This window comes from Camelina sativa, chromosome 9, assembly GCF_030686135.1.
Source record: "Camelina sativa cultivar CO46 ecotype springtype chromosome 9, ASM3068613v1".
Classification (NCBI taxonomy): domain Eukaryota; kingdom Viridiplantae; phylum Streptophyta; class Magnoliopsida; order Brassicales; family Brassicaceae; genus Camelina; species Camelina sativa.
In genome coordinates this window covers 35,767,538-35,782,334 of record NC_141888.1, presented here as the reverse complement: position 1 = coordinate 35,782,334, position 14,797 = coordinate 35,767,538, and the positions used below count along the sequence as shown (strand labels likewise).

The 14,797-nt window shown below is 37.2% G+C and overlaps 5 protein-coding genes and 1 pseudogene across 9 annotated transcripts; 3 read left to right on the top strand and 3 right to left on the bottom strand.

The window, feature by feature from the left end:
• Positions 1-27: 27 nt before the first annotated feature.
• NRP1 (NAP1-related protein 1) lies at positions 28-2,477 on the top strand. Its single transcript, XM_010430144.3, has 10 exons — positions 28-322; positions 787-909; positions 994-1,044; positions 1,146-1,217; positions 1,321-1,434; positions 1,538-1,602; positions 1,748-1,811; positions 1,896-1,952; positions 2,032-2,079; positions 2,219-2,477. Exons 1-10 carry the CDS (start codon positions 194-196, stop codon positions 2,270-2,272), a joined length of 777 nt encoding a protein of 258 aa, XP_010428446.2. The 5' UTR covers positions 28-193; the 3' UTR covers positions 2,273-2,477.
• LOC104713094 (cytochrome P450 98A9 pseudogene) lies at positions 2,376-4,066 on the bottom strand (annotated as a pseudogene). Its single transcript, XR_015565039.1, has one exon. The product of XR_015565039.1 is annotated as a cytochrome P450 98A9 pseudogene (transcript).
• Positions 4,067-5,017: 951 nt separating this feature from the next.
• Positions 5,018-6,793, bottom strand: LOC104713096 (cytochrome P450 98A8). Its single transcript, XM_019229460.2, has one exon. The coding sequence runs from the start codon at positions 6,638-6,640 to the stop codon at positions 5,147-5,149; it is 1,494 nt and encodes a 497-aa protein (XP_019085005.2). The 5' UTR covers positions 6,641-6,793; the 3' UTR covers positions 5,018-5,146.
• Positions 6,794-6,948: 155 nt separating this feature from the next.
• Positions 6,949-9,432, top strand: LOC104713092 (uncharacterized). Of its 4 annotated transcripts, none has more exons than XM_087463741.1 (10): positions 6,949-7,222; positions 7,703-7,869; positions 8,010-8,078; positions 8,175-8,215; positions 8,304-8,392; positions 8,485-8,598; positions 8,763-8,840; positions 8,907-8,972; positions 9,063-9,137; positions 9,204-9,432. In XM_087463741.1, exons 5-10 carry the CDS (start codon positions 8,327-8,329, stop codon positions 9,312-9,314), a joined length of 510 nt encoding a protein of 169 aa, XP_087319867.1. In that variant the 5' UTR covers positions 6,949-7,222; positions 7,703-7,869; positions 8,010-8,078; positions 8,175-8,215; positions 8,304-8,326; the 3' UTR covers positions 9,315-9,432. The 4 variants fall into 4 exon arrangements, with proteins under 4 accessions (XP_087319867.1, XP_087319866.1, XP_010428441.2 ...); XM_087463740.1 differs by having other exon boundaries at positions 9,060-9,137; XM_010430139.3 differs by having other exon boundaries at positions 6,954-7,222; positions 8,010-8,074.
• A 101-nt stretch (positions 9,433-9,533) lies between these two features.
• LOC104713091 (HVA22-like protein a) lies at positions 9,534-11,297 on the top strand. The gene is made up of 5 exons (XM_010430137.3): positions 9,534-10,128; positions 10,388-10,414; positions 10,525-10,647; positions 10,739-10,982; positions 11,068-11,297. The coding sequence occupies exons 1-5, from the start codon at positions 10,067-10,069 to the stop codon at positions 11,140-11,142; spliced, it is 531 nt and encodes a 176-aa protein (XP_010428439.1). The 5' UTR covers positions 9,534-10,066; the 3' UTR covers positions 11,143-11,297.
• Positions 11,298-11,550: 253 nt separating this feature from the next.
• On the bottom strand, positions 11,551-14,204 carry LOC104713090 (F-box/kelch-repeat protein At1g74510). Its single transcript, XM_010430136.3, has 3 exons — positions 13,951-14,204; positions 13,711-13,793; positions 11,551-13,233 (listed from the first exon to the last, which is right to left on the bottom strand). Exons 1-3 carry the CDS (start codon positions 13,980-13,982, stop codon positions 11,885-11,887), a joined length of 1,464 nt encoding a protein of 487 aa, XP_010428438.2. The 5' UTR covers positions 13,983-14,204; the 3' UTR covers positions 11,551-11,884.
• Between the last annotated feature and the right edge of the window lie 593 nt (positions 14,205-14,797).

The window sequence follows — 14,797 nt, the reverse complement described above, 5'->3', positions numbered from 1 at the left end:
CCTCAAAACCCTAAGTCCCTTTTTTTTGCCCACACTCTCACACTTCTTCAACCCCAACATAAAACTCCATCAAGAGGAACTAGGGTTTTAGCTGATTCTCTCTTTGCGACGGAAGACACAAAAAGAAGAGAGAAGGAACCAAAGAGGAGGAATCCTCTCTTTCTTTGGAATTAGGGTTTTTTTGAGAGTGAGAATGGTCGCTGATAAGAGCAAGAAGTCGAAAATTGAAGAGAAGGTCGAAGATGAGAACTTGGAGCTAATCGATAAAGAGCTTGTTCTCTCAATTGAGAAGCTTCAGGAGATTCAAGAAAACCTCGAGAAGGTTTTTATAAATATCTCTTCTTTCATTCATATCTTCGTTAATTTGCTCTAATTCTCCGGATTTGTCGCTTTTGTTTATGCTCTGTATCCTGGTTAAGTTTGAATGGATGGATTCCAATTCTAATTTTACAGCTTTTACTCAGATGTTTCTGTTGCTAACTAGGCATGAAAGTTCATATCTTTATTTATGGCTTTGTTGAATTTTACATGAAAGATTGGTCTTTTTTGTCTTGTTTGCTACAGATGCAAATTTAGAACGTTTTTGTGAGATTTATGTATTTAGTATCATGTGACTGCTCTCTGCAATTAGTAGCTTCTGTAATGCCTGTAGTGAAGTTAGTGGAAAGAGTACTATTTGAGAAGTTTAAGCTCAAACAGTTAGAATTAACATTAGCTCTAAAGTGTTCCTTTTTCTCCTTTTTTTTTTTTGTTTTCTCTGATGGTTTGTTACTTTGTTGGTTCTAGATTAACGAAAAGGCCAGTGATGAGGTCTTGGAAGTGGAGCAAAAATATAACGAGATACGGAAACCTGTCTATGACAAGCGTAACGAAATTATCCAGTCCATTCCAGACTTTTGGTTGACTGCTGTAAGTTGTATATCTTCTAGGTAGTTTCCAGTTACTGTTTATAACTTCTTCTACTCTTATTGACTGTCCACATGTTCGTTGTAGTTTTTGAGTCATCCAGCACTAGGTGATCTCTTGACTGAAGAAGACCAAAAGGTTTGAGCTTTCTTTTCAAAGATTATGATGTAGATAAAGTATCATTATATTCTGCAGTTACACCCATTATAACTCTTCATTTGGTTTCCCTGTTTTTACAGATTTTTAAGTACTTGAGCTCTCTGGAAGTGGAGGATGCCAAAGATGTGAAATCTGGATACTCTATAACTTTTGTATGTTTCTCTTTATCCATCTCAATTTACTACTCGTTTTTATTGTCTTTTCCTATTGATCTAAGAAGTTACTTGGTATTGTTAAATTGGGCATCAATCACAGAACTTCAGTTCCAACCCTTTCTTTGAGGATGCCAAACTTACGAAGACGTTTACCTTCTTTGAAGAAGGAACAACAAAAATCACAGCAACTCCTATCAAGTGGAAGGAGGGCAAGGTGAATATATATATATATTTCTGCTTGTGCAATATAAGAATTTTTTTTTACTTTATCTGTCTCTCTTCGGCTTTATTCTTAATGATGTTTCTCAATTATGCAGGGCTTGCCAAATGGAGTGAACCATGATGATAAGAAAGGAAACAAACGTGCATTGCCAGAGGAGAGGTATTGTTCTAGAGCCTATTAAATGATCATAGTCTTAGTGAAATTCTTGTGGTCATGGATAGATGACCACAAGATACAAAGTTTAACTCTTTCTTATTGGTAATTGCATATGATTTAACAATTTTCCTTTCAACTTTCTCTTCAGTTTCTTTACTTGGTTTACTGATGCTCAACATAAGGAAGATGCTGGGGATGAGATTCATGATGAGGTACAGGCTCCTCTACTTTCTGATTTGTTATAAGTTATAGACCGTTTTTATTATCTGCCCAATTTGAAACTCCTCTTGGAGCAGGTTGCTGATATTATCAAGGAAGATCTGTGGTCCAACCCTCTCACCTACTTCAACAATGTAATATATTCGTCAGTTAAGTTTCAGTCCTTTTTCTGTAGATGGAAAAAGTTGCTAAAGATATTTTTGATGTACGTAGGATGCTGATGAAGAGGATTTTGATGGAGATGATGATGGTGATGAAGAGGTAAAACAATCATTTCATCGCTCCTCAAAATACATTGATTAATTGAGTTTAAGTCTGGATTATTATTATGAGTCACATGGTTTGTTATTATACTACATCATTTAACCTGATAAATGTTTGAAAACTAAAATCTCTTCAGGGAGAAGAAGAAGACGATGACGACGATGAAGAGGAGGAAGACGGTGAGGAATGATGGGAGCCTAAGATAACACATTGCTGGCTTGCTTCTATAACAGATGTGTAAAGTTTGTGTTATGAGGTTCTCGATTTTAGCAATGATGAGACTAAGCTTTCTCTTTTGGAATATTTAGTTTATTTACTATATTAGCTACATTCTGTTTGTACGAACTCATCAGCCATGTCCTAAATCTTGCCATTGCTACATCTGTTTTATCTCAGTTGAGAATCTCTCTTATATTAGGTAGATTAATATGTATGATCTATTTCAGTGAAAAGTTATATAACTCTTGTGGCTGCCTGGCCGAAGCTAGAGCCTGCAATGGAGTCTTCATGTAACAAACTAATCCAGGCTTCTCAGTCATGTCGATGTGCTCAATAGGTGTAGAGAATCTCCATGAGAAACAATGCAGTAAATTACCTAGTGCTAACGTCATCATATTGAGGCTGAGTTGTGCGGCTGGACACACCCGTCTTCCTGATCCAAACGGAAGAACCCGAAAGTCTTGACCTTTGACATCTGTTTCCTCTACAAGAAACCGCTCTGGTCTAAACTCATCAGGGTTACTCCAGTTTGCTGGATCTCGACCAATGGCCTGCACGTTGACATAAACCGTGGCTCCCATAGGAACTCTGTACCCTCCTATCTGAACTGATTCGCTGGCCTTGTGTGGAAGCATCAATGGTGTTGGAGGGTGAAGCCGGAGAGCTTCTTTGAGTACGCATTGCAGATATGGCAGCTTCGGGATATCTGTATCAGACATTAACCGTTCGGATCCAACCGCGGAATCAAGCTCATTCTGCACCTTTTCTTGCACAGCCGGGCATCTTATCATCTCTGCCATTGCCCATTCAATAGTAATGGCAGTTGTGTCAGCACCTGCGGTTAACATGTTCCAGACCAGTCCCATCACAGTCTCCTCGGTAAGCTCATTCTTCTCTTTCAACGCTAGTAGACTCTGAACAAAACACTTCTCGTCTCGTCCTCCGTATTCTTTATCCATTACAGCTCGTCTAAACCAGTTTTTTCTCCGAGCCATGTGCTTCATGAACGCCTTGTCGCTAGTGAACCATGACGAAACCCGTTTAAGCCAAGTTGCGTAATCAAGCATCTTGGTTGCACCAGGCAAACGAGTCTCCCTATCAACAATCGATTTAAACTCTCTTGCTTCTTTTGGTTCGAACGTTTTGCCGATCACTAATCTTGAAACAATGTTCAAAGCAACCGAACCTAGATATGTCCTCAGCACCACAGGCTTCTGATCATCGCTCATCAAGTCGTTAAAAATCGACTTCACCACAGATCTTACTTCCATCTCTCTCATTGACCTGAAACACTCGATGCTTTTCAGTGAAAAGAGCTCGAGTGTAGATAGTTTCCTCATTTTCACATAATGTGCTCCATAATCAGACCAAATAAGATCGCTACCGTTTTGAGTCATTCTTGCTGTTCTGTGTCTGTTACAAAGCTGGTAGTCTTTGTCTCTCAACACTTGTTTAGCTAAGTCAGAGCTAGATACTACGACAGCTAGCTGTGACCCTAACCACACCGATATGATGGGGCCATAAGTCTGTGACCACTCGGAGAAAGACTGTGTCCATAGTGGTTTCAGTTGATTGAGGTTTCCCACTAGAAATTGCGGTGGTGGTCCCGGCGGTATGTTGGATCTACGACGTCGTAGATTTTGTATGACGGCCGCGATTACGATAGTGATTAGTGTAATCAGTAATAAATCCATGTTGCTTTGACAAAGTGAAAAAAATATTGTACTACAAGTTTGATACTTCCTCATAGAAAAGTGTTTTTTTATATACAAGAAATATTAAACCATTCATGAAGAACTTAGACTCATGGTTATCGAATAAGCTAATTAGACGGCACGTAAATTTGCATGAAATTGTCATGAATATGGTTCACTTTTGCTTTCCCACACTAATTGCATTTTTCTGTTCGATTGATAATTTTAGTAGAACTTTTGTTTGGTTTAACCCGGTTTGGAAGTTGTGGTGACGCACTTCATCTGATTAATTAGTGAACCAAGCTCGGTTAAAAGGAAGTGATTAGTAGTACATCTTCCTTTGTTGATGAAGACGATGACGTTGGTAAATCAATCGCCGAGAGAGAGAGATAGGGCTGTAAACTACTTTTCCGGTGGACTACGTACGGGGAAGGTATATAGGCATACTCATATTGACTATGTTGAACTTATAAAATCATTTCTGTGTGCTTTCTAATGTTGCACACCGTGTTCGATAAAATTGTTGAACTTTTGATTCAGAAACAGAGTATGAGAGAAAGAGTAAAGAACAGAACTTTTAATGCACTGAATTCTGAAACTTGATTGTATTACAGACTTTGTGTTGCAGGAAATAGAGACTCGATCTGTACTTATACAAGTGAAACATTGTGTTGTGCAATAAGAAACGACATGACTCTTCATAAGACACAACATACAAATCGTGACTCTTAACGTAGAAACTAACTTATACGAAGGTGACTTTATGTTATACAAAACTCAATTATCTCTAACAAAAATACCCCAACGAAGTAGTTTCAAATTTCTACGGGCACCTATTACTTGCTAGTCAAAGACTCAAGAGAGAAAGTAATCTTAATGCAGTCATTTTTATGTATAGGCAGTCGTTTTTTTTTTTCATCAAGATAACCAAATTGCTGGTATGCTTCTATTAGATAAATGTGTAATGATGTTTGTGTTTTTGAGGTTTTAGTTATGGCAATGCTTATCATGAGATTTTGATCTTTCTCCATGTGAATATATATATTCTCTTTTATTATCCATTTATATAATAGCTACATGTCTCTTAGGTTTGACAACATGATCATTTCCATTCATCTTATCTTGGTGTCTATGGTTATTAATTATCTGAGTTAATCTAAAGGTAAAGGTATAACTCTTGCTGCAGCTCTCGGCAAAGCTAGAGCCTGCAATGGAGTCCTCATGTTACAAAGCAATCCTGGATTCTCGCTCATGTCAATCATTTCTCCAGGAATAGGGGAACTCCATGAGAAGCAATGCAACAAATTTCCCATCACCAATGTCATCAAGTTCATGCTGAGCTGTGCTGCTGGACACATCCGTCTTCCTGATCCGAACGGAAGTACCCTGAAGTCTCGACCTTTCACATCGGTTTCCTCCTGAAGAAACCTCTCTGGTCTAAATTCATACGGGTCTCTCCAGTTTGCTGCGTCTCTCCCAATCGCCTGCACATTGACATAAACCGTGGCTCCTTTAGGGACCTTATAGCCACCTACCCAAACTGTTTCGCTTGCTTTGTGCGGAAGCATTAACGGTGTTGATGGGTGAAGCCTGAGAGCTTCTTTAACCACGCATTGCAGATATGGCAGTTTCGGAATATCTGATTCAGACATTAACCGTTCGGATCCAACCACGGAATCAAGTTCCTGTTGCGCCTTTTCTTGCACGGTAGGGCACTTGATCATCTCTGCCATAGCCCATTCGATAACAACCGCAGTTGTGTCAGCGCCCGCGGTTAACATGTTCCAGACTAGTCCCCCAACCGTCTCTTCGCTCAGCTCTTTCTGCTCTTTCAACACTAACAATTTCCGAACAAAACCCTTGTGGTCCTCTATTGCTACATCTTCTTCCACCATTATAGCTCCTCTAAACCACTTTGTTCTCCGATCCTTGTGCGCCAAGAATTCCTTATCGCTAATGAACCAAGACGAAACCCATTTGAGCCACCAGACGTGATCAAGAAGCGTCCCTGAGCCACTGAGAAGATGTTCTTTCTCAACGATCGATTTAAACTCTTTTCCTTCCTCAGACCCAAACTCTTTCCCGATCATTAGTCTTGAGATGGTGTTCAAAACAACCGCAGCTAGGTACTTCCTCACGACCAACGGTTTTCTTGCCTGGCCATCGGCTGAATTGCTCATTAAGTCCTTTAGAATCGACACAACCATCGATCTTGCTTCCATCTCTCTCAGCGACCTGAAATTCTCGATGCTTTTCAGAGAGAAGAGCTCGAGTGTACAAAGTTTCCTCAGTTTTACATAATGCGGACTGTAATCAGACCAAACAAGATCGGTACCGGTCTGAGTCATCCTCGCGATCCTGTGTCGGTTAGACAATTGATTGTCTTTGTCTCTCAAAACTTGTTTGGCTAAATCAGAGCTCGAGACCACAACCGTGAGCTGTGAACCTATCCACACTGATATGATGGGACCATAAGTCTCTGACCACTCCGAGAAAGAATGAGTCCAAAGTGGTTTCATTTGGTGGAGGTTACCAATCAGAAACTTTGGTTTTGGTCCAGGCGGTATGTTGGATCTCCACCATCGTTGATAAAGCATAATGGTGGCTACGAGGATAGGGAGTAACGAAATTAGATATAGAACCATTTTTTTGGCTTCCACAATGTGAAACAGTTATATGATATACATTTATTGTAACATCTTCTGCTTAAGTTTTTATACACAAACCGTAAAACATAGAAGAAAGCTTTTGAGATTTTACTTACGTAAGTTTAGAGAACACACAACTTTGGTATGCACAAGTAAAAGCCTTGATTTGGTCCCTTCATACACTCTCACACTTTTTGCATTTTCTGTTTACTTACAAAAAAAGGTTTTTAAAATTTTTTTATTTATTTATTGATATTTTGGGAATTTTTTGGATATAAATCTATTAATTAGTAAATTGTAAAAATAAATAATTGAGTAGCAAAAATTAAATGGAAAATAACCAAAAAAATAACACCGAACAGAGCTTGACGTTAATGGAGAGAGTCTGATGGAGAAAGAGTAATGGAGTTATCCCAAGAAACGAAACAAAAGGGGAAATGGCGACAGCGACGACGTCTGCAATTAGGACACCGAATTGGAGAATCGCTGTGTTATTATGGACAGTCTCTCTCACTATCTTCTACTCTCTTTTCCAAATGGGTCTTCGAAATTCTCCATCTTCTTCGTCATCTTCATCAGGTAAGTTCTTAAAGGTTGCTTATTTATCAATCACTCGAAATTAAGTACCTTTTTGTATATTCTGAGATTTCGATGGTGTGTTAAATTTTACTATCCCGATCCGATTTGATTAATTAGCTAAATTGTGTTTCTTTTAATGAATATTGGGTTTCGTAATTGGATCATCGATGTTGACATGCTAACAGAAGGATTCATCAGCACTGAGTGTAGTTAAGTGTTGCGTAAAGGACTAGTTTTTAATGTCTATGTATGTTTTTTTTTTTCCGAAGAAATGTCTCTGTTTTTGTACTCAAGGTTTTGAGCTTGCAATGGATCTTGAGCCGATCTATGTTTTGGATATGCTTGTTAGCCAACATCTTTAGTGGATCATATGCAGAACATAGTGCCTTTGTTAAGTGTTTTCTTTATCTGTATCAAGATTGTATCTAAAGCAAATGGGTTACCACCATTCATTGCAATAATAAGTCTGGTATGTTTCAGATTCCTTTGTCACCTATGTGGAGCAAAGCACAAGGCTTTATGATAAGATGGAACGGGATTTACAAGAAAATGGACCTGTCTTCCTTAAGCAAGGTGAAACGTCTCAGTCATTGTCACTTTCAGATCTCTTCACACTGAAAGATGGAGAAATATCACCTGTTCTGAAGGTAGTAGAATGCTACATCTCTACTTTTACTATTGTTAGAATGGAGTAGTGGCTCTGTATAGTGAAGTTTATAATTGATTTTTGTGATAGCTAAGTATCATGTATGATTGTATAAAATATTCAGTTTACTCATATATATAGGTTGCGAATCCCCCTGTGCGAGCTAATGTATTACATCTCAGCACAGAGTACTCTGTCCTAGTCTCGTGAGTGTGTAACTTTCCCCATCCCCATTCTCAATGCAAATTTATCCTGTTTTAAAAATGTTCTACTGCTCAAAAGGTGTCCTTTTGTGTTCTATTGCAGGAAAGCAGTAAAAGATGTGTTCAGTCCTTACTTTGAAAATAGTAAGCCTGCCGCTATTACCATAGATATGAATTATATATAATGCGGGTAATTGTATTGTCTTCTCTCTTACTTTGGTTTTTTGTTTAGCAATCTGGTTTCAGGACTCTAAGATGTACCACTTCAGCATGTTTCATGCATCGAATCACATTTTCTCTGTTCCAGCTACTGAAGATGAGGTTTGTTGTTTTTACTTTATCATTTATCTTAGTCCACTAGAATTCTTATTCTTGTGAAGATTCTAGTCTCTGAATCTCTTCTTCAAAATCAGGTTGAAGGAGAAGCAGCTGCTGTTAAAGTAGTTGCTAATAAGCTTTGCCCTTTGGAGATTGTCTTGGATAGAGTTCTATTAACCTCGACTGGTGTTCTTCTTGGATGTTGGAAGGTAATTTTGCGACTTTGACTTTGCCTCAAGAAATGCGTGTCAGATCTCCATCTTATTTTGATTATACCACTTTGGGAATTTCATCCTTAATGACAAAAACTATGCTAACAAGTTCTTTAGAATTGGCTGTTTGGGACTTATGCACCTGTTTCATGTTTCACCAGGTTAAGTCTGGAGATGATCCCATAACAATCCGCTCGAAACTGAGATCTGTTCTTCCACGTGCACCAGAGAAGCAACTTGTAATATCTATTTCATAAACTATATAATGAACGAAACCACTTGTCTGATCCTTGTGTTTGTTTCAGTACGATGCTGCAATTCTTCATACATCATTGGCAAGGCTGCTTGGTCCTCCAATATCCCCAACTAAGGCAAGTATCACACTTATGGTCGACAAACTAAAGAATCCATTGTTGCAAAGAATCCCCATGACTTAATTGGATGTTTCTTTATTGTAGCAGGCTGGTTCTGACGACCATCTCCAGATTCTCCATGAGTTGGTCACAAGACTAAACAACCAAATCCGAGGATTCAAGGTAAACTCACAACAAAATGAAGGTTTTTCTTGACCAAGAACTGAGTAAATCTCTCTGTTGATGCAGGCAATAGTATCAGAGCTGTGGTATGTAGAAGAGTTTGATCTTCTGGCGCTCGCATTGGGAGGAAGAATGAAGGTTCGATCATTCCCACTCGGCTGTGCAACAAAGAGCTAATATATAAACCGAATTGTAGTAATTAAGAAGCTTATGAAACATCACTAAGTTGAAAACCATCATGTCATGTTCATGTAAAATTTTCTTCCAATTTTTTAGTGAAAATATGTTACTCTAATCTAGTGTTCTTTTTAACTTCTTACATATATATATCAAAACAATATTTTCTTGGATTCACATTAAAAAATAAATAAATATATAAATACAATGTAAATCAATTTTCGATAGCCGACATAATTTTTTTTTTTTTTACATATAATTTTTTTTTATAAAAAAGAGCTATTATTTTCTGATGTCGGCTATAGAAAAACTTACAGAATCAAAGATAGGTAAATTAAATTTACCTTTTTCGCCAAAATTTCCAAATACATAACTAAAGATAGCTAATTTCCATTATTACCCAAAGAAAAAGATTACTACTTTTATATTTCGTGTCAACGTTTTAACTTTAAGCTAATTTCCATTTCCTTTTTTTTTTTTGTCTTTTTGGTAACAATTTTCCTAAAAGCTTTGAATTATTCCAAAAAGAAATTAATGGTTAGCTGCTTTTTTTTCCAATTCATATCGTTTTCACACTTTTTTTGTTATGACACCAAATTATAAAGTTAAAAGCTTTCAACAGGTCTACCACACAAATCATATTCGCTCGTTCTCTTTCTCTTTCTCAATCTAATCTCTCCAGTGACTGAGTTGTGTTTTTTAGTGGAAGAAGAATCTGATTCAAAGCCCCCAAAAAGATCAAAGCTTTGGTGATGGGATCTGGAGCTGGAAATTTCCTCAAGGTTCTTCTCAGGAACTTCGATGTTCTTGCTGGGTAATGTTAACTTTCTTCAATTTTGTCTCTAAATCAAGTTTCTCTTCTCTCTTTCTGCTTTTGCTCTACTTCACCATTAATGAAGTCACCTAAATCTCTTTAAAGTTCCTTCTTTTGCGGAATAGGTTCTATTTTTTTTGGACATAACCCTAGTTTAAGTTACGAAGTTGATTGGTTGATTCCTATAAAGTTTTAATCTTTTGCAATGTTAGGAGTGAAATTTAATCATAATCTCTGGTTTTGAATTTTTTTTTTGCAGGCCTGTGGTTAGTCTCGTTTATCCTCTGTAAGTTGAATCCAATATTTCCTCTGTTTTAGTTACATTGTTTTAAATATGTACTGCAGAAGCTTTGATCTAATGGTCTTTTTTGTTCTTTGAATGTTTCAATGGTTTAGATATGCTTCAGTCCAGGCGATTGAAACTCAGTCTCACGCTGATGACAAACAATGGCTAACATATTGGGTTCTTTATTCTCTACTTACACTCATCGAGCTCACGTTTGCCAAACTCATCGAGTGGTAAGAACTAGATGATGATTCAGACCCATTAACCATAACAAGAAACAAGTCAATCTTTTATCTGACAATGTTGTTATTGTTGTGTAATCAGGTTACCGATATGGTCATACATGAAGCTGATCTTGACTTGCTGGCTTGTTATTCCTTACTTCAGCGGCGCTGCTTATGTCTATGAGCATTTTGTGAGGCCTGTGTTTGTTAACCCACGGAGCATTAATATTTGGTATGTGCCAAAGAAGATGGATTTCTTCAGAAAACCAGACGACGTGTTAACAGCTGCTGAGAAGTACATTGCAGAGAATGGACCTGATGCTTTCGAGAAGATCTTAAGCCGGGTATGTGGTCTTGTTCCACTTGATCTCTTATTCTCATTTATAAAATTGTGATTCTTTATTTACTTATGTATCTCTTTTCTCACAGGCCGATAAATCAAGAAGATATAAGCATGAACATGAAAGTTATGAAACAATGTATGGTGAGGGTTATCAGTACTAAGAGACCTTGGAAAAGCTTTTTAAAATTTAGAATGTGTGAAGCAAGTTTCATGTCTTTGATGTTGTTTGTCTTGCGTTAGTTTTGTGGATCTCTGTCGTGTAAAAAAAAGCTGATCTTTATTCTCAAATTTGACTCTTAGAATCGAAATTTTCATATTCCTATGTTTTCTTTTAATATATTATCTATGCATGTTTCAAGCTTTCAACTAGCAACAATGTACTTAATTATGTTTTGCTATAATGAAGAATGAAGATATAAGAAATTTTTTAGAAACTTTTTAGTTTCAAATCTAACATCATTAAATCAGAAAGAATCAAAACTGCTTTGCCAAACTAAGTAAATGTTAACACTAGAAAGCTATGTCTTCCAGAAGAAAAGAGAAAAAAGAAGGAATGAGAAGATTGATTATTTCTGTACTCTATAAATCTTCCAAAATTTATTAAAGAAGAAGTTACAATGGAACCAAATTACAATATAAGATGTTGAGAGACAAGCCAAACATGGTGCTTGTTCAAATTTATTGGAAACTTTTTCAGTTCCAGTTTTATGCCTGAACAACAACAATAATCCCACAATGACAAAGAAGGAAACAGAGAGACTCTCTTTGACCCCCAATCATGAAAAGAAGAAGAAAAATCCCCAAACTGTTTGAAACCAAAACAAGAAAGAAAAAAAAGAAAAATCTCTAATAAAAGAAGTCAATAATAGCTTTGAAATGCCTCTCTCAAGTCTTCTTCTTTCATCAACATCCCATCACCGCACAGTTATACACAAAGTTTTCCGACGGCTTAGAAGCAAGAACTCTCCAATGCAGTTCTGCTCCTTCGCCTGGGACACAAGCATTGATCTCTATGAACCCTCCTCCTATTGCCCTAGGCCCTCCAACCACCACTAACTGATCCCCACATGCTCTAAACGCCATTCCCCAACCGTTCATCGAAGAAGCTCTCTCTGGCAAACTCCCCACTTTATTCCATACATTAAGCTTTTTGTCATATCTCCTAACCTCTTGCAGCGCGTAATTCGCAGCATAGAGCTCGTCTTTTACAACTGCTAGAAGCGGTGGCGCCGCTGAAGCAGCCGTTGCAGCAGCAGTCTCGTTCGCTTGATCTCCTCCACCTCCATTGCTTCTGTCAGGTAACATGTCAGGTATCAGTGTCCATGTCCTCTTCTTCAGATCATAGACTTCACCACACATCAGCATCTTCGAGTTTCCCTCTCCTATACCTCCGAGGCAATAAAAGTTCCCGTCCATGAACACGCTCTTACACATTTTCCTCGCCTTATTCATGCTTGGAAGTACCGTCCATTCCCCGGTCTCCGAGTTATAAAGCTCAGCTGAACTCAATATCTGACCACGAGGATCGCATCCTCCAGCTACAACAGCGATCTCGCCTAGACTAGCTGATCCAAACAAGCACCTCGGAACATTCATTTGCATACCTGATGTCCACGCATTGGTCAAGATACTATACCTGTAAATCACATGAGACATGATCTCTTTACCGAAAACAAGAAGCTCAGTGCCAACCGCAAGAGACTCTTTATCCGAACACATGAAACATTCGTTAAATGTCATCTTCGGTACACGTAACCAGCGGTCTCCATTTGGATCATAAGCTTCCCATTCCAAAAGCCTACAAGAAAAGTAAATCCAATGCTCCACAATACCCTTAGCCCGTCTCAGCCTATACAACTCACTATCCTTAATAAGCGAGCGGAAGGTTTTATTGGTCGAAGCAATGGACCCGAAATCAGACAAGGAGCAGTGAGCCAAACAGTTGAGAAGTGCGTTATGATCAAGCCGAGTTATCGGTGGACCACTTTGTTGACTCTGGTTAGACCTCTGGTAGGTTTTAGCAAGCTGAAGAATATCAGTAACCTTGTCAGATTCATCAACCCGTAACATTTTCTTAACAGAGCTTCCTCCTCTTTCGTCGATATCATCATCATCCAAGAACCGTTTCTTGAAAGAGAGCTGAAGCACACAGTGTGCGTTATAAATCCACTTGCTCTCTTCCTCACATGAAGATGGTAAATCTCTTGACACCAGATAACTCGGAGCCTCCAACATGATGATGATGGATGATGCTAAAGACAAAAGAAACAAACCAATTCTCATCTCAGAAACAATAAGATTTAAATCAAACCACACGCATTATGACATTTATTGACACAGTGAGTGTGATCTTTGTTCAAAAACATATCAATGAATGATCTCATCATCAATCAAAATCATCGCCGCCACGCTTAAGTAAGATTAAAAAGTACAATTCTTGAGATTAAGATTTTCTTCTAATTAAGCAAAAAAAAAAAAAAAAAGCCAATCATCATTAGACTCCTCTCTCCACAAAAACAGATTTTGGTTGGTGGAAATCGCAATTACGATCAGGATCATAAAAAAGATACAAACTTTCACAATCAGGAAACATGCAAAAGCTACCCAATTGGATCAATGGACAAAGCTGAGATTCAACAACACCCAATAAATAAATATATAAAATCACATATCATCGGATCTCAAATTCGAAAAAACTGAAACAAAGAGTTAAGTAAAATCAATCTCACCAGAGTTAATTATCGAAGAAGAAGAAGAAGAATAAATCCCAGATTCCTCGATAAGTTCGTCAAGCAGAGTCTGATTTAAAGATCTGAAATTTATAAGAAATCCAGACAAAAAAAAAGAACCCAACTTTAGATACCAACAAAAAAAATTCAGACAAGACTTTTTGTATTAAAAAAAAAAAAAAAAAAAAAAAAAAAAAAAAAAAAAAAACTGAAACAGAGTATGTGTGAAGCTCTCTCAACCTATGGATGATGATGATATTGCATCTTCGCATTCCGGGCTTCACATTTTTTGCTGAATTGGTAACATATTTGAGCTGTGATTTTGCATTTTTTATTTTTTTTTAATGTTTAATTTTTTATTTATGATTAAAGAAAGATGCACGAATGAACCAGTGGTGGATTTATATACATATAAAAATTGAAGAATGAATGAATAAAGCTGATGAATAATTTTTTTTATATATTCTTTATACTAATTTTTTTATAAGTATATTACTCGGATCGTATTCATGACGAGGAGAGAATAGTGGAAGGGTAGTTTCGGTATTTTATGTTAAAAGAGTCGACGGACAACGCCGTTTGCTACTTAACGGCTGATTCTTAAGCTCTTTTGCACGTGTTTCTGCTTCGGACAACTAAAGTCTTCTTTCTTTGCTCACGTTAATGTCTTTTGTTTTTGGATTTTAACCTAATCCAATTTGATTTTTTTTATACTACTTTATTTTCTTTAACATAAACAAACATCTTTTATCTTCTTTATAAAAAAACAATTGATATAAACCAGAAGTATGATGTGGATGGTTTATGCGTCTTGCAATTTGCAGTTAAAGAACATGTACACCAGAGTTGAAGTAACTTGTCAAATCGGCTTGTCTGAATGAAGAACCTATATATATGATTCCTAGTTGATTATGTTGAATTTTTCAAAAAATAGTAGTTTTACATTTGAGTCAAAACAACGATTCATCACTTTCGTAACTCTTAGATTGAAAATTTTCGAATAATAATTTCTATTAGTGTTGGGATACAAACCAAGTCCCACATCTGAAGTGTAAAGAGATTATCAAATATATAAAGGGTTAAGGTC